General features: G+C 36.6%; 1 protein-coding gene across 1 annotated transcript in view; it reads right to left on the bottom strand.

The window, feature by feature from the left end:
• Positions 1-25,157, bottom strand: part of LOC129278508 (peptidase inhibitor R3HDML-like) — a 40,591-nt gene extending 15,434 nt beyond the window's left edge. Inside the window, exons 1-2 of the mRNA XM_064095673.1 lie at positions 24,666-25,157; positions 843-977 (exon numbers count right to left, since the gene is read on the bottom strand). Of these exons, the coding sequence (XP_063951743.1) occupies positions 843-977; positions 24,666-25,157 (627 nt within the window). The remainder of the gene's footprint in view (positions 1-842; positions 978-24,665) is intronic.
• Between the last annotated feature and the right edge of the window lie 316 nt (positions 25,158-25,473).

Below are 25,473 nucleotides of genomic sequence, written 5' to 3'. Positions count from 1 at the left end.
ACACTTTTTAAATTTTGAGCTCATTCATTTATTTGTTATCGCATGAACTTAAATGGATTTTTATTATGATGCATGCAATGATAACATTATATGTGTCACTTTATAAACAGATAAAAGTACACTTTTGTGCAGAAGCAAAAATAACAGAAAAAAACATGATTAATAAGGGGGGGGGAAGATGCATAATCAAATGACGGGGTGCATAGTGGATCTTACTAAGAAAACTTTAACCACAATATTACTGCAGTATGCAATACCAATATTATTGTCACCACAATGCTTGGAATCGGTAAATGAGACCGCGGTTAGATTGACACTAGTCGGGTGGTTTGCCTGAATACAATTTCGACAAACATGAAGTTTCAACATCCTGAATATTTGAAATCTATATCTGCAAGAGTTTTTAATTGAACCAAGGATCGTTTTATTCGTCAAATAAATTGACAAAAATGAAAACATTAATTGAATTGTAACGTATATAATGAAATCTACTTCATTTCTATTTGATTTCCTTCTTGAACATGCTGAATTCGAATTTTCCAAAAACAAGCCTCATATTCTCAAATCATATTAGCTTTTGAGAGCTTTTTATTGCATGTCGGTTGACCCAAGGAGGTATCACTCTATCTCCTTGGTTGACCTTACCTATGTAGCCCGGTACGTGCTGGAAGGAAGGGGGAATCACATACGTTGTTTCCATCTGTTTATAGGGTCCATCTTTCAATTAATAGTAGTGATGGTGGTGATAAAATATAGGAACCTTAGCAGTAACAACATAGACGTACAATCAAAATGCATAAACATGGTAAATACAAGTACACTATAATTGAAATAAATCTCACCATCTCATCCATATTAGACGCTGGTCCTGGGACCTTTCTCCTGTATGAGTTATGAATATCAAGCAGACGTTTCTTGTGTCTGTTACTCAGTGGTGTATACTCGCTCCGTAAGTCTTTCCGTCTCTTCGGCTTTTTCTGTGGAAGAAAAAATATGGAGATTGAACAATCTTATTACAATCTTAAATATTATAAAAAATAAATGTAATGTAATAGGTAAAGGTAGCAGATACGTACATCGGATTGCATGGAGTGTCGTGCATTGTCATAATAAAGTCCAAGATTTTTGTCCAGCAAGTCCAGGGGGGGGGGGGTGAGTTCTTGTTTTTCAGTGACTACATTTTGTATAAGCCTATTGCTGAACTACTTAGTTTAATTTGCCTGCATTTGAAGTGAAATTAAATTGTATAATCTGAATACCTGGAGACCAAATCTGTTTAGGTTTCTGATTGTTTTTCACTAAATGATTCAAAATGGAGATATATGATCTATACAAATTATGTTTACCATTGTCTCACTTGAATCCTCTTAAATGTTTGCCTTGACCCACAATCTATCAATAAATGGATTAACAAAACACAATAGAGGTTTATTATTAGGGCCCAAACGTCCATGAATAAATGAATAGATTAACGAATATACTCTGAAAATAGATGAATGTATAAGATCTATCAATAATGAAAATAATAATAATCATAACGTTTGTAAAGCGCTTAATACACGTGTGTCTAAGCGCTCAATCTTTTGCCTATCAACTATAAATTACCGGGGGAATAATAATGTAGTCTCAATGAATTAAAAAATAAATTTACAGAAACAAACAAATTTCAAATTTCAAATTTATTTATTTCACTTCCATCAATTGTACATACATGAATTGTATACCATATATAAACATAAATATTTGTATACGTTGCAAAAAAGAAAATAATGATACATATGTTGTGAAAAAAAAAAAAAAAAAAAAAAACACTTAGACAATTTGGGCAACACATTGTAGGTTTTAAATAAGTATACTATTTTTCAATAGAAATTAAATTAAGATGGAAATGGAGGGACCCACTAAAAAGCAATGCTTGTACAATGTGGGCCCCTCAAAAAAAGATAACACAACAAATAACAAAATAGCAAAGTATAAATACAGATAATCAAATGAGAAAAAAATCAATAACTGAGAGGGAAATACTCACAAAATAAATACAAAGTTATCAAAAATATACAGTTAGATAAAGGACAAAACAACCCGTCCTAAATATATCCACCCTTCCCCACCCCACCCCCCCCCCCCCCCCCAGACAAAGAGAAGGAAAGAGGAAAAAAAAAAAAAAAAAAAAAGGGGAGAATGCCCTGAGAAGATGGATGGGTGTTGTTGTACGTAGATAGAACACATGCCGTCGTGGACTCAAGCAAACTGGATTCAATGATGTGTATAAAAGGAGAAAAAGTATATAAAATAACCTGGAAAGAATATAATGCACGAAAAATGTGATTGATGCCGTAAACAAATAACCGGTAGGAAGGCGGGTAAGCGGACAGGAGAGGAGAAAATAGAGGAGAGGATAGACACAATAATGTATGAGGTTCAATAATGAGCACATCGGAGAAGGACTTGTGTCAGATTTTTTTTTTTATATAAAAAAAAGGATAATAATTATTTTATGTTTTAATTGTAGTCTTTAAAGTAATAATGATGACTTGACAGAGATGATGAATTAAACTTAATTTGGGAGTATATTATAAGGTTTTAATAGAGATAATTTGAATTTAGTCTTAAAAGAGTTCAAAGATGTTGCATTTGTTATATCATTATGAAGTGAGTTCCATAACTTCGGTCCATCATATATAAATGTGTTCTGAGCCCGCAAAGTTCTTAAAAGTGGTAAATGAAATTCACCCAATCGCCTTGTTGGATAGTTGTGAATGGATAGATTTTTTTGAAAAATTGAATTAAATACATTTGGGAGGTTGTTGTTGTTATAGTTATACATAAACTGACCGAGATTAAACAAATATAAGTCTTTAATTTTCAATATTTTATTTTCAAAAAATAATGGGTCAGTATGAGACAAATATGCCGTGTGACATATAATACGTAGAGATTTCTTTTGTGATAGGAGTAATTTGTCTAAGAGTGTTTGTTGTGTATTACCCCACGCTAAAATTCCATAATTTAAATAAGGCAATATAAGGGATGAATATAATGTCAGCAGAGACGATAATGGTAAACAAAATTTAAGCTTGTTAATTATACCAATGTTGCGTGAAATAGTTTTACATATGTTATCTATGTGAAATTTCCATGAGAGCTTATTATCGACTATTATTCCAAGAAACTTAATATGGGATACATTTTCCAAGGGAGTTCCATCAAAAATAATATCAACAGGAAGTGTATTTATAGAGTTGCTAAACAACATATATTTAGTTTTTTGAAGATTTAGTGACAATTTATTTGCTCTTATCCATTCGGTGACATTTTCTAGTTCAGAGTTGATTATATTAGCAAGGTGAAGAGGATTTTTATGTGAAAAAAACGCAACTAAGATGTCCATTAACATAATAGACCAACCCACAACTGATATCTAGACATTAAAAAAATAAAAACAATAAACACACAAATATACATAAAATAGATCTTGAAAATGATTCAAGAATATAAAACGAAAAGAGAATTGATAGACAATTCAAACTTGAAATACTATGAATTTAAAAAAAATAGAATGCACATTCCATGAGTCATGGATGAAAAAAAGAAACCAGAACGAATATCGAAATTTATTTCTGACTTTATTTTCTCGGGACTGGAAAGATATTTTTATTCACGCATATAGGAAGTGTTCATGACTTGGCCTGGAAGCCCTCGGTAAAAGGGGAAACGGAAATCATTAATGGGATCATGACTGATGATGGACCTGGTAATTATAACCATAACTACGCACGGGAGAGCAAAAGAGGATAAAAACGAGGCGTCAACTCACCCCCTCACCCCACCGCTCCCCCATAGATCCCCCTTATCGTCTCCCTATATCTCTTCCTATCAAGATAGCAACTTCTTTGAATATCATCTATTCATCCCCGATAAATTAGTATTCAAAAGGTAATCACGACATCTATAGAAAGTATCTATAAGTAACCAATTTAAGAGGCGCTCAGTATGAACTGGAATTTTTTTCTCTATGTGTTCTCCAAGGCTCTGCTTTTCAGCTTAATTAAAGGTCCACGTCCATCGATATAAATCGTTCTTGTTCATCGAATTTCAGCCGAGTATGAAAAAAAAACCCGGATGGAGCCGTCTTGAGAATGTGCTCATGATATTGCACGCAATATAGGAATAAATCGCCCACGACTTTCGGATATCCGAGTGGAGTTGCATACTGGACCAAGCCGGATATTGCATTTACGGGTCAAGGGGCCACACAACATAAAGTGACGTCACAGTTAACTTCATAAAACTGAATTTTGATGCGCTGCAGTGTGCTGTTACTTTCGACAATTATAAGCAAACAGACGAGTCCCTGTCAAATTGAGAAGCCTGGTTTATTTCAAACAGAGGTTATCTTATGGGGGCTAAATTTTTGTTTAGGCATTAATTATGTACAAAATGATAAGTAATTATGTTTTGTATCAACCAAGCACTTACCCATGTAGACTGAAACGATATTTGATTCATAAGCGCAACTAATAGCGTCATCAGATTCTGGGCCAATACCCATCTTGTTTGGGTATGATGTCGACAGTAATGGCGCAGTCAAATTTCCCCTACGGTAGACGTACGGCGAGTCGAAAACAGTCGTCGTAACATTTTTTTTGTACCAGCTACATACGGGTGGTTTGAATAAAATTAGATAAAACGGCTGTTTTCGACTCGCCGTATGGCGGCCGTAGGGGAAATGTGACTGCAGCGTAAAAGAAGCAAACATATCTTAAAATATTCCAGTTTATTCTCGTTTAGCGCAATAGATCAGACTGACGCATCCGTTGATCATTGCAAGACTTACAACCCATTTTAATTCGGATACAGGCTATAACGTTTATTGACGCATCGTCGCAAAAGTAAAATAAAATGCTAAAACGTAGCTTATTCAATGGCGCATCTATGGGTTAATTAGCGTAGCTAATAACATAGTCAGACTGACGTCTTGTGTGAATACTTCCTTTATCCTACTCTCTGTTTAGCTTGATTCGATTTTGCTTCAGTTAGAATGGGGCAACCTCATAGAATATTTAGTAACTGGGTCAGGGGCACAGACATGCTGCGTTCCAAACATTCATTACATCGCTACAGGCACGCAACATAGCTTTGATTTTAGACAGAGCTAAACTCAGAAATGTCTTGTGATACATGCTTTTTTTTTCGCCAGACGATTTTACCGATGATAAAATATTTTTTTCTGGAACTCGTACCTCACTTCCATAAGTCCAAATCCAAATATTAAGGAGATTTTTTGCAATATATATTGACTATCCAAAGTGAATGGTCTTGTTTGCATAGTTAGCTTGTATCTTCTGGTACGCAGAGGCGTCGATCCTGGGGGGGGGGCAGGGGGGCGATCGCCCCACCAATGAAAATATTGGGGGGGCAAACATATCGTTTTGCCCCCCCAATAATTCCGCATGTGCAAAAAATAAAATAAAATTGTAATGTTACACAGAAATCAGCAAGCGAGATTGAGATACACAACTCGTTCTTTATCTAAAATCGTGCTCAAAATGTCTGCTTTTCAGATTGGAATATAATTTTTTTTAGCTCGCGCTTCGCGCTCGCATCATTTCTGTAGCAAAAACCCATACTTTTCATGATTAAATAGGTGAATAGAATGTCCCGTTTTCAGTTCTAGACCTCAAAAGAACTCCCACTTCGATTTGCAATAATCTTTTGTTGGATATATATCTTGTTCTTTATTAAAAACGTCCATTAAACTAAATTTTTTTCAGATCGAAATATCAAAATTTTCAGCTCACGCTTCGCGCTCGCATCTATTGTTTTTTAGATACACATCTTAATCGTTAGTACCAAAAATGCTTAGAATATCAAGCTTTCAGGTCAGAATATAAAGAAATTTCATTCGCATTAATTTGTTGGTGAGATATGTGTCTCTATCTCATGAGTCATATATATATATATATATATATATATATATATAGGCATATGTGTGTGTGAGTTTGTTTGTTTGTTTTGTTTTTTTGGAAAGTTGATTCATGATTTTGCCCCCCCCCCCAATCTGAAAAATGGATCGACGCCCCTGCTGGTACGTATCAAGTAAAAGAAATCTTAGACTTTCCGAGAAAAAAATATTTATTTGCAAAAATGTAGGCCCAGAATATTGTTTCTCCTATCTGCAACCGATTGATACGCCAAGAAATGGATGCCGTCATTCTGTTCTAATTTCATTTCCTTGGATTTCCAGATGTTTTTTCCCCTCTCCGACTTGAATTCTATCAGAAGGTCGAGAGAAACATTTGGCTTAACAGTGTTTAGATTACCAAGGTTTACCAATACTACTCGTTTTAATGTAGCATTTCCATTCTGGCTGACATTCAAGGTAAGAGATATGACTCTTATAACAGAACATGGTTTTAAATTGAAATCACCTGCTGATAACAAGTCAATACTTAAAGACAAAAAAAAAACTTTTCACAATAAATGTGAATAGTATCAAAATGAATCACGGTTTCCTTCGTTTAATGAACTTTTATCTTCCCTGAAAGCCATTCTCAGCGTTTGCTCTGCCGACACTCCAGTGCACCCTCTTATTTACGTTCCTGTTTAATTCAATGAATATTTGCGTTCTAATGTACCTTTTACGGATTCGAGAAAATAAGTTTTACATAAAAATGAATACATACGTTCGAGTTACTTAAGTCAACCTATTTCTTTGAGTTACCAATAGAAAATGATTCAGAAGTGTATTATTGACTTCAAATATTAGCTCAAGACAGCGAAATTGATACTACAATATGTTCGTTTTGTTTGACAATTTTTTCCGGTTCTGTTTTGTTCCGTAAATTCCACGATTTTTTTAAAACAAGTGCACACCTAGTTACCAAGAATGCGTATAGCATTTTAATTTATTTAAATGCAGGATAAAAGAGCATTGTCGATTAGATACCTTGCTCACGGGCGTAGGTGCCGCGGTCGGAGATCGAACCCCGGACTTTCCATGTATAAACAACGATCACACATCTATTCTTCGATTTCACGTTATGTTTCTGTTATGGTATCTCCCGTTATAGAAACTCGACAGGACAGCTTTCTGCTGGTATTCAACGCCAAGCTGGTATAGGGAAAACAAATACGTCTATTTTTTTTATCAGGCATAGTGCCTGACCTTACATACAACAGATATTACCCTCGAGTCTTTTTTCTAATCCAAACGGAGACATAGTGGCAAGGCGGGGATTCGAACTCACAACCTCATGAATTACGATCATGAGTCCAAGGCTCTAATCACTAGCCCACACTACTCCTTCTTAAGCATTGTCAAGAGCGCAACCTATGAATATTAATGATGATGAAGGATACCTTTGATAAAGTACAACAAAATTGAGACTTTGTTTACCTCGATCTGTACCAAACAGGGCCCAAGTTCAGTATGGGGTTTGGCATCTGTACACAAGATGTCTGCTGATACCCGAAGGGATATCATGCATGTATTGTGACGTCATCAGTGACATCTTGCCCTTTACAACTAAACGACATAAGACATTGCTAATTCCGAAAGTCATGTATTTGGATACCGGTGACACATGTCACGTGGGGATATATAAGGTGTGCTTTTAATTATCATGGTCGATTTTTATGAAAAACCCTTACACAAGAGAGAAGGAGAGAGAGAGAGTGAGGTGGGTTGTGGAGTGAGAAAAAAATCTGAAAGTTTTATTGCTAATTTTTTTACATCGTAACCATGGTAATGGTGATGTACATTCAGGACAGGTCAATTGAAATAGAATAGTGAGACGTAATTCTGATATGCCCCAACACCCACAGCAGCTGAATACCAAACATGAAAATTATCCATTTACAATTAGGCCTAACATAATATAAGATAACATCCGTTCTACATCCCGTCCCGCAGGAATCATAGAATCTAGTTCGTCCTAACAGACGGTTACTCAAGAAGATCTACGTTGAACTTGAAGGGAAAATGGATACGAACTCAACTGTCATTTTTCGAACCGATTTGAATGCATCGGATACCTATAGTTATCTAACAAAATAACAAAATCCGTATACAGGAATAATGCTCAGTTTTGTATTTAGAGAACGGGTTTTCTTTTTTACTGGGGGGTGCTGATGTAAATTTGACAAGCCAAAAAAAGCGGTTTCACTACAAAATGGAGGTTATTTTGGTCCAGAAAAGAAATTGGACAAGCCCCCAAAAAAGGTTTTCACTACAAAATATACGTCATTTGGCTTACATTTCTCCATTTTTAAACACTTACCAGAATTCCAGGGGGTGCTGTCTATATCATGGGAAATAATACATGCAGCATCCCCAAGGAAAATCTTGGGGGTGCTTCAGCAACCCCAGCACCCCCGCTTCCCAGGACCATGGCGAGAGGCCCCATTCACCATGTTCACATCGACCCGACGACCCGTCTACTACATCGCCCCTGGATGACTCGAAAAGGGCAAGCCAACTTAAGCAGCGTTGTCAGTTGAAATCATAACTCGAGCAAAACATATCTATAGCTTCTCAAAATCCGACATGTCATGTCACATCGTGTAATGTTTTATGGAGAGCGAAATATGTTAGCCTACCATGCCCCCCCCCCCCCTGGATGCCGGGAAAGTTCGGGATGGCGTAGGGGTGTCACGAGGGTCTCGCATCCATATCGTCCGAGAGGCTGACACGGTACCCGAAAAGAATATGTTCATTTCAGAATTCGGAACATTGCGACCTCATGATAATCTTTCATCTGAAATACATGCTGGTACTATATAGTTGGTTTCACGTGTATAATGTGCAAAGGGTTTTTCCTCCATTGTTGTTATTTGGTCGCCTTCACTCAGTCCCCCCCCCCCCACACAATCCAGGTCCCCAATCCAAAGCAATGGTTCTATTGTATACGATTGCACCTCTCATGCACAATATTCAAGAGCCCATTTCATAAAACTTGCAATAATATAAAAATAATTGCAATAACAGTTAAAAGCTACTGAAATCACTCGATTTGATTGGCTGGGAGAGAACTTGTTACAGAAATTCTAAATTTTTTACTCTAATAATCCTTTATAAAACGGGGCCTTGGGGCCCGTTTCATAAAGGACTTACAACTCCACCATGCAAACCTACAGAGATCACCTGACTTACAACTTTTGTAACTTTGTCATTATGGTAACTACCATGGTAACAGGGCTAAGCAGCCAATCACAATCAAGGTTTCCATGGTAGTTGCAATAAAGGCAAAGATACCATGGTTGTAAGTGATTATGAAACGGGCGACTGGTCTCTCTTCAGTCGATAAAACTATATCACGCAAATTTTTAGTAGAACTGGCTACGCCACAATGCCAAAGCGGCGACAGAAATAAAGATCCCCCATCCTCTACCGAACATCAGCTTCTAAATCCTATTCATAATCCATCACGATCTGCCCCCAAACTTCACTGTACGGCGAAGATGTATGGTGATTCCTCTGGACGATGCCCATTGCCCAATATTGGTTAAGAGAGACCATATTATACAAATGTTTGTTCGGATAGATAACCACAAAATAATGCTGTGTAAGTTTAACGCAATTCTGCGGCAATATTTTACTCAAAACGTATGTATGCTTCCTTTTTACCAAGTACTTTTGTACTCTTCTTTATTTAAAGAGTTAATATCTGATCAGTACCTACATCCCATTGAAACACAGTCATATACACTAAATATCTATATCGAAACTCCGAAAATCTTTCCACCTTTCACGACATCTTTTTTTTTTCATGTAGTCCTGACCAAATATTTGTCCCTGACTAGGAACTTCTTTTTATTTCAACTTTGGTAATAAACTATGATTTGTATGAAAGATGAAAGTTTGAAAGAAACTGGATTATGAATGAGAAAGATAAGTTTGAGAACTGAGGTCACTATGCTATAATATCAAATCGGCGATTTGGTCAACATATAGAGTGTGATTGTGAGTGTGGTACGAACATAATTATATTAACACTCCCGATTGTCGTGTATTTGATTTTCAGGAACTTGTCGTTTTCTCCTACGAAGAAGTTACCCTCGGTATGCTTGCGGTGGTAATCAAAACATGATTTAGGTAACATATTATTATATTTTTTCTTCAATCCTCATAAATGCCCAATAGTTTGTATGAAAATTGTTGAAGAAGATGATGAAGAAGAAGGATTGAAGAAAAATTATATGGAGGAGGAGATGTCCATTACCCTACAGAGCTATACAGCCATATGCCGAAAATCAGGACAGAAAAGTGACATTAGCTGGCTATTGCTTCTATTCTAGTCGAAACTGAAGACGAACTTGTTGCAAGATCTTGGTATGAACTCCATCTCAGGGTCAAAGAATCAGATGAAGACCAGCAAACACATACATAGATACAGGGGCGGATCCAGGATTTTCCAGGGGGGCGATGAAAATTTGACAAGCCCCCCCCCCCAAAAAAAAAAGGTTCACATCTAAAATTGAAGGTCATTTCGTCCGCAGAAAATTTTGACAAGCAAAAAAAAAAGGTCCTCGCTTTAAGAAGGGGGCACACTTGGGCAAAACGGCATATTTACATTAACAATTTTTTTATTATGGCTCTCAAAAGGGGGGGCACGGGCCGATGTCCCCCCCCCCCTGGATCTGCCATTGCATAGATACGCTGAAGGAGGATGGCAGAACTGGAAAAGGTAATGCTAGAGGTAGCTAATGCAATTCATTTTACGTAGGTATACAAGCGTCCATCTATACTTCGATAAGCCCTTCAATATGTGGTATATGTATAAGAACTCAAATACGATGTGTTCGAATTGATGTTTGTTTCCTGGTGAGAGAAGTTGTTGAGTCAAATACGAAGAAAACCGTCATTACTTAAGACGAGTCCAGTTTGTACTCGCCAGTCATCGAACAAGGTAGCCATTTGTGGGATGGATTGGAAACTGATCTAAACAGAAATCGGTGGATGCTCAATCCATAAAGCAAATAAAATGTTTAGAAATCATTCATTATTCAGATAAATTATTTATTACCAGAGAAGTTATTGAGTCATTTTACGATGGAAACCATCATTAATTAAGATGAGTCCATTTCATACTCGCCAGTCATCGAACAAGGTAGCAATTTGAGGTGATGGATTGATATAAATGGATTTCGATGGAAGCGCAATTCATAAAGTAAAAAATGATTGGAAATCATTCATTATCCAGATAAATTATTCACTACAAGAGAGTTTATTGAGTCATTTTACGATTAAAATCGTCATAAGACGAGTCCATTTTGTCGTTGCCAGTCATCGAACAAGGTAGCAAATTGAGGGGACGGATTGGAAACTGATATAAATGGAAATCGGTGGATGCGCAATAATATAATAACAAGTGAATATAAATTATTCAATATCCGAAATTTATGGAGAGATAGAAATGTGTGTTTAGGAGAAGATGACAACAAAATTAGTCAGAAAGACACGACAAGAGACAGACAAATAGAGAGAGAGAGAAAAAAAAATCCATAGTGAGATGAACAGATTTCCCTGGTGAAATGAAAGGAGAGAAAAATAAAACGAGAGCAAAAGTGATAGAAGTTCGGAGTAGAGTAGACCAAAAAAGAAGGGAGAGTAAGTAAGAGAGGACGTCAGAAGAGAGATAATGAAGGAAAGAAGAGGAGAAAGAATGACATCCAGTGTCGATGAATCCAGGTAAAGCGGACCCTCGCACGCTATCTTCCTCCTGATAGATGGGAAACATGGCTGAATCAAACAAAATCCTGGCAACTCTACGTCCAGTCTTGGGAGGAACATGGAAAATAAAAGACGAGTAAAACAAATTGACTTGGCAGGTTTCCAATCCTCAGCTTGCAGAAACAAACATAGAATATGATATGACATAATTTTATATTTTTAATAGAATTTAGAGGGAAAGATGAAATGAATAGTCCAAATCAATGTATCCTAATGGTCCTGACATCATTGTCGAATGAAGAAATCCCTTATTCAAAATAAATAATAATCAAAGACAAATGACTCGAAAAAAATACTAAAACATTGTCAAATGAAAACTCACGTAAATGATATCAGTTTACTGATGGTCAAATACATACCTTTGACCAAACTTTCTTGTTACGTATGTTACGTACTACATTTTGAAGAACAGCAGTCCCGATGAAATCGCTTGTTTGCACAAAGTGAATCATTTCGTATTGCTTGATATCCTGATGAGGGTGTTAAAATATTTTTTGAATGGTACCAGGGCAGATCCAGGATTCCAATTTGGGGGCCGCGGACACGGGAAGATATTTTGACATGCAAAAAAAAAGGGGGGTTATTACTCCGAAATCACCCTCATCTGTTTTATCATGTTTCATCTTGATGGTGCTGTGTTTTATGTCATCATATCATTTGTTTAAAGAAGAGTTAGTATAATCCTTACCGTTATTACAGCAGGGGCCGCAGAACGGTTTTGAAAGTGGAGAGGGGGCTGACCATGCAAAAAATTATAATCAGATGGTCATTTTTACGTTTTTGTACACTGTTTTGGAAAAAAGGGCGCCCCCACCCCCCGTTTCCGAGGCCCCTGTTAATACAAACATTTTTTGTCACTTCGACAGCTCTATCGGTTGGTGAAGATATCCTCTTTTACAACCGCTTGCATACCATGACCACGATCCTAGACTGATTTGTGCCAGAAGTACTGCTACGGATCGGTTGCGAGTCCGTGGGTAGTTGAAGCTGATCAAGGTTCCGTGATCGACAGATATGATGTGACGACAACGAATGTGACGTCATGTAATACATCATAAATACCGGTTCTTGTGTGAAATGCGAATAAAATGATCTATTTATTGACTTTTAGCGTTCGGTAGGTCAGGTCTAGATTTCAAACCTCTGGGATAAACTAAGCTATAGCATCCCCGTGTAGTTTTTTGCGTGTCTTGAAGTAGTCAATTCTAAAGGTTCTTTAAGTTCGTTTTACGCATTCTCAAATATAGGTATGGTAATAAACCAGAAATATGCATATCTTTTTCAAAGATTTGAGAATGAGCATGAAACAATTTGAGCAACAACAGATGGCTTCCTTGTATTTTGAAGTAAGTGCCCCTTTCGACAATAATTACCAACTCGACTGACAAAAAGAAAAATATAAGACCGTGCATCTATGCGCTTTGAAAAATTCCAATGAGGTTCTATACAGTACAAAATATTCAGGCACTATTTCATGTAGGCAACCGTTTTATCAAATTTCCTATAGATATCACCAGAATCGTCTTAAGATGGCCTTTAAAACCATTCTCATTCATTATTTGAATGAATTGGACTTTAAATAAACAAGGAAGTGGTTTGAACAAATATTTACACCTGATAGAATAAATTGAAGAAAGAAAACTGCTTTGTGTAATAGAAAACTGTTTACTCAACACTAACACACATGTCTATCTGAATGAGTGGCCGGGTCAAAGAAAACGTCACAAATCTTCGTTAGAAATAACTGGAGTTAAAAGCATAAATTTGAACAGGCTCTTCAAAAGAAGTAGGATCCATGAACGGAATCATTTTCGGAATGCTTTCATTTTATGTCTGACACAGACACATTGCTTACAAGCTGTGTTTTTAATACATTTGCCGTAGAACATGACCAATGATTACATGTCCTATATACAATTCATCTAACTGGGAGTTGTGGCGTGCGCCCGTATAAAGCCATTCAACATGTTCAAGCTCCATTGGGGAAGTTCCAAAGTCATGCACAGGTTCGAGCCCTGGTGGCGTCCAAGATGTAATCTGATTGATACACGTCTGTTGAAATTAAAACACACACACACCCACCCACACACACCCTCACACACCCACACATTCATCTTATGCATATCATGAATACTTTGTCTTCGCACATCTCTCAGAAATGTGTATTTTCGGTATACATGTTGTTCTGTGCATGCCTTGTGCCTGTCTTTTACAGTTATCGTACAACCAACAATGTAAGTCCTCACTCGGGGAAAGAGCGCTTTCATATCAAAATAGTTTAATTTCAAACTCGGATCAGTGGAATATCTGCCTACTAGCTGCTCTGTTTGAGACTGAGTTCTCTTTCTACAGAATAAAGTAAAGTTGTTACAATTTCGGATAACAGCGCGCCCCAAGTACCCTGTCACACCGCTAAACAACCGATTACGGACATTACCAATCCTATTCAGTAGTCATGTCATTCTCCTATTGATCCGTCACACCAACGAAATCTACCCCAAACCGACCGATAACATGCCATTCGAAATAACGTAGTACCTCTGATCTGTCTGGGCCGGTTCCGTTTCGGTGTGACTGAACATCAGCCTTGGCAGTGTGACAGTAGCGCAAGGGCATGTTCTATCTTCATCTCTCCCCAGGGATCAGGATCTTGTTCCATTTTCAGTCTCCTGTAGCAGTCAAGTTCAGCGCCTCCTAAACATCACAAGTACCGCAATCCATTTGCAAGTATCTGTCAGCCAATCAAAAAGCAGCATTTCGGTAGCTTTTTACTTGTATCCTATCCTATTTTTTTTTTTATGAAAGAGTGCTATTGAACAGGACGGAAGGATGGTGGATTCTTGAACTGTTACAGCTGTTTGATATGGATACTTCATTCAAGATGTCAATGAATCATCCAATGACATTAACCTGATTTAGTGAACCAGAGGACAAACTACACCCTCTGGTTTGTCGTTACATTCGAGTGTCGTGTATGACAGTCGGGGTGTTGACAGTCGGGGTGTTGAGTGTTGACAGTGAGTGTTGACGAAGATATAAACATAAACCACCAAGTACAGTGTCTCTTCGACCCGTCACTTGTAAGTATGTTTTCAGAGAATGAAAGAACGCATGGTCTTGTATTGAGATGAATATATATCTTAATGGAGCTTCATAAGAGGATCTTCGTATCTCGTCGATTTCATGAAATTATTACTCATAATTAACCCTACATGTATACGTTATAATTAGAGTTCAAATAATTGCACGGTCATTACCGTATACAGATACTACTGATGGGTGCTGATCAAATTTACTTGACAACTGTCTTCACTTATAAAGGGAATGCAATATTAGCTGACATGTTCGAGTCTTCAGTCGTCCTTCTGGTAACAAGTGACAAAATGATCATTTTTTTATTCGATATGTTACCATTCAAATAAAAAAATCTTCTCAATTTCTTGTTCGTGGAAAGATCGTGGTTTAACATGAATGAAAACCGGAATGTTGACGAAGGCTTTGTCACTGAGCAGAAGAAAAAGATTTTGCCAACACAAATTATATTGACCATGTCCCGTTTCTTTCTAAATTGGATTGCCGGTATATATGATATTGGAACAAACGGGTACATGCATTCCAGAAAATGAGATTCTTTTCGTTGTGCTCGATAATTCGAATTCATTTCCTTCCTTCCCACACGTTGTGCTTTCATTACCATCCTTTGATTCGTTACATTTTTCTTGCGTCAAAGAAATAATTTTAACTCTTATGGGGGTGGACTCAAGTTAGTCATTTATTTCAGTGAATACAACAAAATTCTCTGCAAAGTACTACATGTACTTTTGAGAAACACGACGAGGTAACTAACTTATGTGTTGACGTCACATTCTACAGAAGTCACCCAAACTCAGGAGCGGAGTTTGAACATTGACTTTGACTTTGAAATAAATACAGCCTAAATTTTCGTACGTATAGGACCTATACCTCATTACTTGTGAGTACTAATGTCAGGTTTGACGTTTAGGATAAATACATATTACATCTCCGATCCACTGGTTAAAGCAATCATTCACAATCCCATTAGCCATAGCTGCATTATTTAAGTTCACTCCTCACTCTCAATTTCTGCAATCAATACAAATATTGAAATATACATGCCTGAATATTAAATTAAGATTGTTAATCATTCTCTCCTAAATTTGTACCTACTCTGTAAATGGTCACATTGAGAGGCGGTAATCATGTTCATTTCATTACTGATTGGAAATGAATTCATGAAGTCCCCAACTCCAGCTGGGATGTATACATCAGTCTCTTCCGCGCAATTAACTAACGAATTCACAACCGCATAGTTTGCCTTTAAACCAACATCCTTCTCCTAATCAAGCTAATATAATGAGCAAAGTGACATAATCATGCAATAATTAGTTTGAGTTTATTTAATGAATTAGATGATACCCCCCCCCCCCCCCCGATAACCACCTAGCGAGTCGGAACATTAACAGAAACATCTTCATGATCAAGGCCTGTATAGCGGGTCGAATTATCCCCAGGTCTCGGTTTTTTTTTCTATTTGAAGGGTTAAGAAATGGAAATTAAATTTTACCAGGATGAAAGGAAATGTGTCTTAATAAACTACTTTTTCCGTCTGACATGTCATAAGGAATCATGATAATATGCATTTTTTGTAAATAAAATGTTTGTATACAATTTTTGTGTACACAAAACTAAGCGTATTATATTTTTCTCAAATTCCACGCACCTTTTTCTATAAATTGTATATTATACTTCTCATGAACCAAAAGTAGACAAGTCACAAAAGTTTTTATATAGAAAGAGTTCAACAAATATTCGCAAAATTCATGAAAATTTGAAAAGCGAAAATCACTATGAGAAAGTTGAAACATAATCTACCCTCGCTTTGCTTGAAAATTATTAAGAATGAAATCATAGATATTATCTATGAAATCTGTCAGAAAAGTGAATATCATAGGTATTATGTTACCGACTCAAAAACCACCTGTTCAATTCAACGTTCAATCAGCCTCCATTAAAAATAATCTTTCAATCTTGACGGAAGTATTTCAATTTCAACTCAATTACTTCAAAGCAAAAAAATTAAACATAACGCTTTCTTAGTAACCATTCTGTGGTCGTTTACGGGTGATAAACCTTCGATAGAAATCTGTATCATTATGATCCCACTGTATCAATATGAACATTGTGTGCAGAAAGGGAATTCATTAATCAAGTATGATATTGTTGCGGGGGCTAGGTATGGAGGTGTGGTATAGCTTTGTTTCCAGACTGAAAACCAATATAATTTCCAAGTCCTTTTATGTAAAAGTGTGTTTATGGGGTTTATGCACTGAAAATTTACGCGAATAACCCAAAGTTATCAAATTCAAATACGATGGAAATGACAATCAATAATGACTTTTTAAACTCCGAATAAGTTCACAAAGATAACATCACAATATGCCCACTGACATAATTAGCAGATCCATGAAATTAATCCATCCATTTTATTCCATTAATATACTATGAACAAGTTTAATTAATTAATGAAATACGGTAACCGTAAGTCGAATAATTATCTGTGCCACGATATGTAAAAAATTATTATACTCATATTTTGTCTGTTTCATGCTTACATACATACATACATACACACATACATACATACATACTTTCCTATGTAATTCAAAATACATTTCTTGATTAATCATTTTTCACTATTTTTTTCTTACCACATATCAAGTGCTCACAAACATGAAGCAATAAATGCATTTTGTTTGCCATATGACAAGTAAACCCCTAATGGAAAGAGCGCAAAGCCACAAAGTGTGATCAATAATAGTACTATTGATAATAAACAGTTCTTGTATACCTCATATCACATTATGATTATACCGTCTCTTTGCCCTTCCAAAATATTTGGATATCATTATACTCCGGCTCTAGCTTGACGGTCGTATAGTTTTTTACAGCGCACACATATTTCAAGGAATAATTCCTGTCAGGTACCCATTTACTTCACCTGGGTTGAGTGTAGCACAATGTGTATCATTTTTTTTTTGCTGATGGAATCTACGCAACGGCTGGGATTTGAACACATGACCTTCTGTTTCAAAGTCCGGAGACTAATCCACTGGACCACAACGCTTCACACAGTGGACTATGAGAAAGATCTGATACAAACCATGCACTCAACCAATGTAAAGCTGGTTTCACACTGTGGAAATCTCTACAGTGTAAACGTATATATCCACAGTATTGTCATATATTGACAGTGTTCAATTTGAGCATTACCACATTGTGATCTTGAATTCACATTGTGTTCCACACTGTGAACATTGTGTTCCACACTGTGAACACACTGTAGGACACTGTGAACACACTGTAGGACACTGTTTTCTTTCCAGCAGTATATACGAAATTGTGCCTAATTTGGCTGAACACTAGGCTAAATGTGGGAGATTTGGACTCTGTAAAGGGGGTAAAGTGAGCTATATTTAACCCCCTACCCCGGTTCAGATGATAATCTCAACCTGTATCAAGACGCTTTCAGGCTAGATGTGAAGTTTATCCCTGTGTATTAAGCGGTCCCTCCCCCATTCTAAAAAGTCCGCGCTTAAGATCGAAATAACATACTCTGTAAGTTAATGATTAAAAACAATTTGGTCTTGTTCTTGCTGATTATGTACATGTACAATAAAATGATGAAAGTTTATTTGATTTACTACAAAAATGGCGAAGTAAAATGAAAACTGGATTCAAAACAATCTATACAATAAATAATAAACATTCAATACTGACCAATGAATAGGAATTCCATGGTAGTTCTGTGATGCAGTCGAATTGTTAATTAATTAATTTCGGTGATCTTGTCATCTTACATTGTGTGATATCATTTTAATTCACTCTCTCTCTCTCTCTCTTTCCTCAAGGCTCAAAAGACAGGAAGTGTAATTTCATCGCCTACCCTCGTATGGATTCTCATGGGGGATGTCCCTCGGTCACAGCAAATCATGCAACAGTGACAGAACATTTTCTTCTCTTTTCCATCTCATTACTTAAGACATATTATTTGTTAAGAAAATGACAAGAGTATCCCCCCCCCCCCCCACACGAGTAGATTGTTCAGAGAGCTCGATAGAATCAAAGAGAGTTTGATGAAATATTTGAATATTAATTAATTAACTAATGTTCATTATAATCAAATACATAAATATTTTTTTAAGAAGTTAAAAAATGTAGGCTACAATGACATGAATGCGGATGTGAGCGGGAAGGTGGTGTGCGCGTGCGTGTGTGTGGTTACATCACAGTGCGCGTGTGTGATGTGTATTGATGTAAGGTAAAATTGTTAATACCATAAAACTAGGAGCGATCAAAGAGAACAAGCAAAAATATAGAAAGGAAAATTAAAATAAAAAGGAGACTAGCTACAATAAAAAGGACAGATGGCGTGTATAGGTGGAATAAAATTAGATGAAAAGTGAAAATGAAAGAACTAGTAGTAGAACAGCTGAAATTACTGTTCAATACATCTTGTATAGGCCCTATCATAACGTTGTGCAACGACAAAGTATTTGCAACATCAAAGACTTGTCAACATGAAAAGTTGTTAAAGAAAATATTCGAGTTGTTTGCGGTGAGTCTGTGTGCACTGTGTTTACAAGAGAATAACAAAGAATCATTTTGAACAAGAAAACATAACATCTACCTTCCCGCATAGAAATGTGGTATGACACTTTTCAATGTCGTTTCATACCAAATTCATTGCCAGTGCGGTATATTTGACGCGTGTTGAATAGTGATATGGTCTCAAAATGAGGTCAGCAAGAAAGACAGTGTAGGAATCTGAAATGGAAAAAATACAAAATATTTCGTATTTTCGCTTCCCTTCCCCTACGATGTTCAATGACCAATTGGTTTGGGGGTGGAGCCCCACCCCTTAAATATAATTAATTGTACTTTATTATTTATCATTATATAAACGTTTAATTTAAAGTTCCTTGATTATCCAGCTGGTCCACCTTTTTTTTAGATGCCAAAATGACAGAAATAATCATTTAGGTCCTATAAAATCTAACATACCTTTCCATCGCTTTTTAAAGTGCCCCATATTTTCAAATCAGCCCCTGAAATTGTTGCCTCGCGACACTATTCTTTCATTTCGAAGAAGCATAATATGTGTCAGCAATGAATGACAGATAAGAACTTCGCACCAGATAAATCCATTTCGACTTTGGGAACAAACCTTGCATGCCTGGGATCTTATTATCGATCAACACTAATATTAAGCATTTATATCAGTTTATCAAATTCCATTTATTTGTTTATGTAAATCAACTTAATTCAAGTAATAAAAGAAAACTAAAACACGTGGAGTGACATGTGACTGGATAAATATGTGATGCAGAAGATAAGTGATACTAATATCAGGAGAAGATCCAGGATTTTCAAAGGTAGGGGGGCACTCTTCTGTTGTAACGTTACAAATTTTAATTGTGCCTCCCAAAAGGGGGGCACGGGCCGGCTGTGCCACTCCCCCCCCCCCTGGATAAGCCAGTGCTAACATAGCTAGATGAGATTGAGCAAACAAGAGCTGGCCTTCATCATGTTTAAATAATAGATTAGCTCCTCATAAACCATCATTTTTTTATCAAAATCGTCGACTTAGTTTAGTAAGGACCTTTTGATAAGGGATTCCCTACTGAAAAAAGCACATTATCCCACAGTGTGTTCACAGTGTGGCGCACGACGTGAAATCACCTTCACGCTGTAAAATTTGAGCACTTCAACGGTGTGAATTACGTATTCACATAGTCGACCATGTGAACACGCTGTGGACAGTCACACTGCCGAGGTGTCCACAGTGTGAAAACATCTCTACACTGTTGAATTTGAAGAATCTTAACAGTGTGGATATGTGAACACTTTGTGATCACACTGTGTGACACTGTGAGCTTTCCTGCTGTGCTAATGTTTAAAAAAGTCAGTCCATGAAAATGGTTGCCTCCCATACAAATAATACACACAAACCACTACTTAAAGTCATGAATAATAGGAAAAAGTAAAGAGAATAACGAGAGATGAAAGTCTGAGCATCTCTATGATCTCTATTGCACTATTGATGCTACGTGACTCCCTTTAAGTTGAATGTGGTGGGATCTCGCAGTACTAGGCCAGACCGTACGAAAACTCGTAAATTGAGGGAAACTCTATTCTTGAACTTGAGGTCTATCAACTGCCGTCTGGGGGCACAATTACTCAGCATGTACAGGGAGCCAACCTTAGTTTACCCACACCCGTTCAAGACACTTCGAAAAACTCCTTGTCAAACTCGAATCAAATATCCCCCTTTCGTCCGTGATTTCCTCCCCCATTTCCATCCCAACCGCTCCAGAAGCCACAATAAGCGCGAATTGCACAAATTTGTATCACTATGTATTCATCCTGACTGTAAGCTTATTCTTAAATGGTTGATTACGGTAAATGAAGTAAATAACAGTGGGTTGTGAGAAGGCTAGAAATTTAAGGCGGTACAGAGAAACCCTCTCGTCTGCAAAACGCTGATTCTGTACAATACCGATGGCAAGAATAGAGCATGGACGTACATTATGAAATAATTTAAAAACAATCTTAATATAACCATACAACAAACTTAATGAGCAAAGGGGTATATTATAATAAATGTATATGTGATTTCTCAATCTAAGGTCTCTGTCTTAAAACAATTTCCGTTAATAGATTTGATTTAAACAAATCCATAATTGGAATTTTACTTAAGTTTCGATATTGATGGTTAGGCATAAACTACAGATGGGTTCAATCAGGGAGATGGGGTTTTCAGAGGACTTACAAGTATGCTATAAAATCTACTTATCACTGAGACAAAATCAGAGAGGAATCATCATATAATTGCATTAACTGAATCATCAAAATCTGACAATATAAAATCAGGATCAGCCTTTGAGAGCATAAGCTACGGTGAGATTGCACTTTCTGGAGCCATGGTTTTGGAATATGTCTCTTCTGATCGCCTCCCCATGACTAACAAACGTCTAACAGGTTGGCGCCTGATACCGATGACTAACCAAATCAGTGGTGTCACACTTGCTTCTTGACTTTCTTTTATTAATAGAAAGGAGGGATACCCACTGAATAGATCTCTCACCCCGGACAAGATCATGAAGATGGAGCTTAGTCATTTCTGATTTCTTACTGTTCTCTCAACAAATGCCATTTCACTCACTTTCTTCCAAGAACTTAGAACCAACCAACGTATATTTTACGTCTTTTGGAAAATAGCTTTCGATTTATATACCACCCTGTCGCTGTATAATCGACAAAATGTTACTTAAAACTTAATTTGCGTACTTGACATTTTATTACTTTCAACACCAAGAATTAACTGATATCTTACTTAATTTTCTACACTTTCAAAAATCGCATATGGATTAATTCTTTCATCGCTTTATTTTTACTGATGCAAGCATTTTGATAATTAGGACATCATTTATTTCGAAAACTTTTTGCTGGGATCATTTTTTTTCTTTTGAAAATCGCTGAATAGTGAATAAAAGTCGTCCCATATTGTCTCAGTGATGATACTTATGAAATGGTTTATTTGAAAAGCTGTTGCTCTTGAACTTTCATTCTTGACGTACATACGCAAGCATGAGGAAATCAAAGCAAATTAGATTTTGAATAAAACGGAATATGAAATAAAGATATATACGTGTAAAGAAGATATATGCACTGATAAAGTATAATAAGGAAGACACATCAGTTAAAGGACAAGTCCACCCCAACAAAGAGTTGATTGGAATAAAAAGAGAAAGAGTGAGGGACATCATCAACTCTCTCATTTGCATGTCACTGAGTTGTACATATAACTGTTTCGTGAAAAATAAGCGATACTTTAAAATGTCATAACTTTCTTATTTTACATCCGATTTTGAAGAAATTTTCAGTGTTATGCTTGTTTGATTTTTCTCTATTGGTTCAAATCAACATTTATTTGGGGTGGGTTTGACCTTTAAGTGATTATCTACAAGAAAGCAATAAAGCAAAACTTTGAGATTTTATTAGTATGAACTACAACCATCCTAAAAACAGATAATAAGTCTATATGGATTCTGGCATGGTTTGCATGACTGTAAAGAGTGCATCGGGAAACCTCCTTTTCAACACTTTCCGGTTTTGGAATAAAATCAAAACACATTAATTACAGACATCAATGACAGACAAATGTTTTCCTTATTTCGATTATTGGTAAAAAAAAAATCATTTTTTAAGTTATTGTGGTGTGGGGTTTATGGTAGAAGTCCTTTTAAGAGCTAGTTTAATATCTGTAATACTATTATGAAACATACATACTTACCAATCAAATTATAAATCACCAATCAAGCTTAAATACATATTTGATCAATAAATGAACTGATTTTATCATTTCAATTGTATAAAGATAATGATATAAAAGTATTAAAACAATAACAGAACTGCAGAATGTGTTACATTTAAGAAGGGTGAGAGTGATTTCTTTGCAAACGATGAGGTTTCATATTCAAGTAATTATTATGTCTTCAAGTAATATCATGTGTTCCCTTCATTATTTTTGGTCAGCACTTTGTTATTTTTTACCGTTTTCCAAGAATCACAAAAAATGACGTTGTAATACTACATTTATTATCTAAATGCAGATCCTATATAGCTGAAGGCAAAATCAAATTTCTTGTAATTTCACTCTCCGAGTTCGTTGGAAAATGGTCATGGTTTGGACCCACATCGATTGGTCAATTCCTGAAATACCATGAACTCCGTCTAATGTAATACGGTTTACATAAATTCATCACAATTTGGATGACATACAGATTCGCAATACGGAAATGACTCATAATGTTCTTGAAAGTTGTTTGGAATTTCAGATCATGTTTTTGCCCTTGGTAAACACACCAAAGGAAAATATCGGTAAAGCATGCCTTTCCCGTAATTTTATTTCTTAAAAAAGGAAAATTGTCAAACTGCTTGAATATAAAGTAACTTTAATCCACGCGCACTCTCCTTCCCCATGCCCTCAAAAGAATTCTTATTGGGTCATCCACTGTATCTTCCATTTGGATCGAGGGAGCACTCTACCAACTATAATATCTTAATATTAAAAAATAATGTCTTTCAAAACACTTTCTTTGGTATGATTGTTCTCAGATGATTGTATTCGCTGGTTATGTGCAATAGAAACACTTATGGTTGTAAGTCGATTGCATGTACCCTACTGAATCTCTATGCATCAGAGGGAAAGTATATGACATATAATACTTTCCTTGAGATGCATAGATGTATTAGATATATCGTATCAAGCATCTATGGTAAAAAATACTTGTTTCTTCCTTGAATAGGCCCTACTATATAATGGTAGGATTATTAATTGACCAAAACTAGAACACTGCCATGTTCATAAGTGTTTATGAATCCCTACAGGTATATGCACATGACAATTGTGATCGCTAAATTGAATTTTCATGTTCTGAACGACTTTTCTTACTCACATCTCTGCAAGGTAAGAATTACGTTTATTTATGCTGTCTTACATCCTCCAGCTCCAGATTGAAACTCATCAACATAAGAAAATGTAAGAACAATATAAAATGATTTTATTTGAATTATACATCATGAAACATTAAACGAATTTATTTCGGTATATATATATATATATTCTGGGCAATTATTATTCAATTGAGCAAATTTATTTCCCAATTATTAGTTTTTATTACCCAATTTAGACAGATTTTATCCAATAGCAGTGTGGACAGTATGAATTTAGACAGATTTTAACCAATAGTAGTGTGGACAGTATTTTGCCCAGTAATGGTTAAAAACTGGGCTTTTTTGCCCAACTTTTTTAAGAGTGTATGTAATATAATATGTTCATGTTACATACCCGTTTTGGTTGTGCTAGTCTAGATGACGGCCTCGATCTCCTTGCTTCCAACGCTTGCCTCACTACCTCTCCCTCCATTTCCATCTCATCAAGTCTTGCTTCTTCCTCTAACCTGAGAACTAATTCCTCCAGGTTGGTTCCTTCATCATCCGAAGGAACCTCCCTGGTCGTCGTCGCATCGTCTTCGCTTTCGTCGACGCTGCTTAAATTCCAGAAGAGAAGGAAATCATCATCCAAATTGTTCAGCGAATACGAAGGGTCATATGTGTCTGTCGTCGACGAGTTCGTCGTCGACGTAAATTCGTGGTTGTTTGGAGTTTGCTGCTGACCCCGTGTTCTGAGAATAATCGCGTCGGGGTCGACCTCGGCGATGGGGCCCCGCGACGTCCTCTGCGGGACACCATCGACCGCCGCGACGAAGAAATATAGTAAGAAACAAGCAGAGACGGTCCCGAGATGTCGACGCGTATTCGTCCTGCACGATAAAGGCATATTCACATAAGATATTTCTGGTTTGAATAAAAACCAAGAAAGACGGTGTATGGTACGAGTTATGTTATTCCTGAAAATGACCTGCGTTAATCCTGACAAGTAAAATATATACAGGTTGTGAAAGAAGACGTCTCGACTCGACTCGGTGGTACTGGTGGTACTGGTTGCGGTGATGGTAATCCAGGCAAGGCGGGGGTAGGGAATAATAAATAACCGGGAAAGATGGGTGATAATGAGGTGCAAACAAGCGCGATGTAGCCGCCAGCCAGCATCAATCAGTCCACTGGGATAATAAGTGTGCGTGAGGAGTGTGGGA

Source organism: Lytechinus pictus, chromosome 2 (assembly GCF_037042905.1).
Source record: "Lytechinus pictus isolate F3 Inbred chromosome 2, Lp3.0, whole genome shotgun sequence".
Lineage (NCBI taxonomy): Eukaryota > Metazoa > Echinodermata > Echinoidea > Temnopleuroida > Toxopneustidae > Lytechinus > Lytechinus pictus.
The sequence above is the reverse complement of the archived record's forward strand: the minus strand, read 5'-3'. Positions and strand labels throughout refer to the sequence as shown.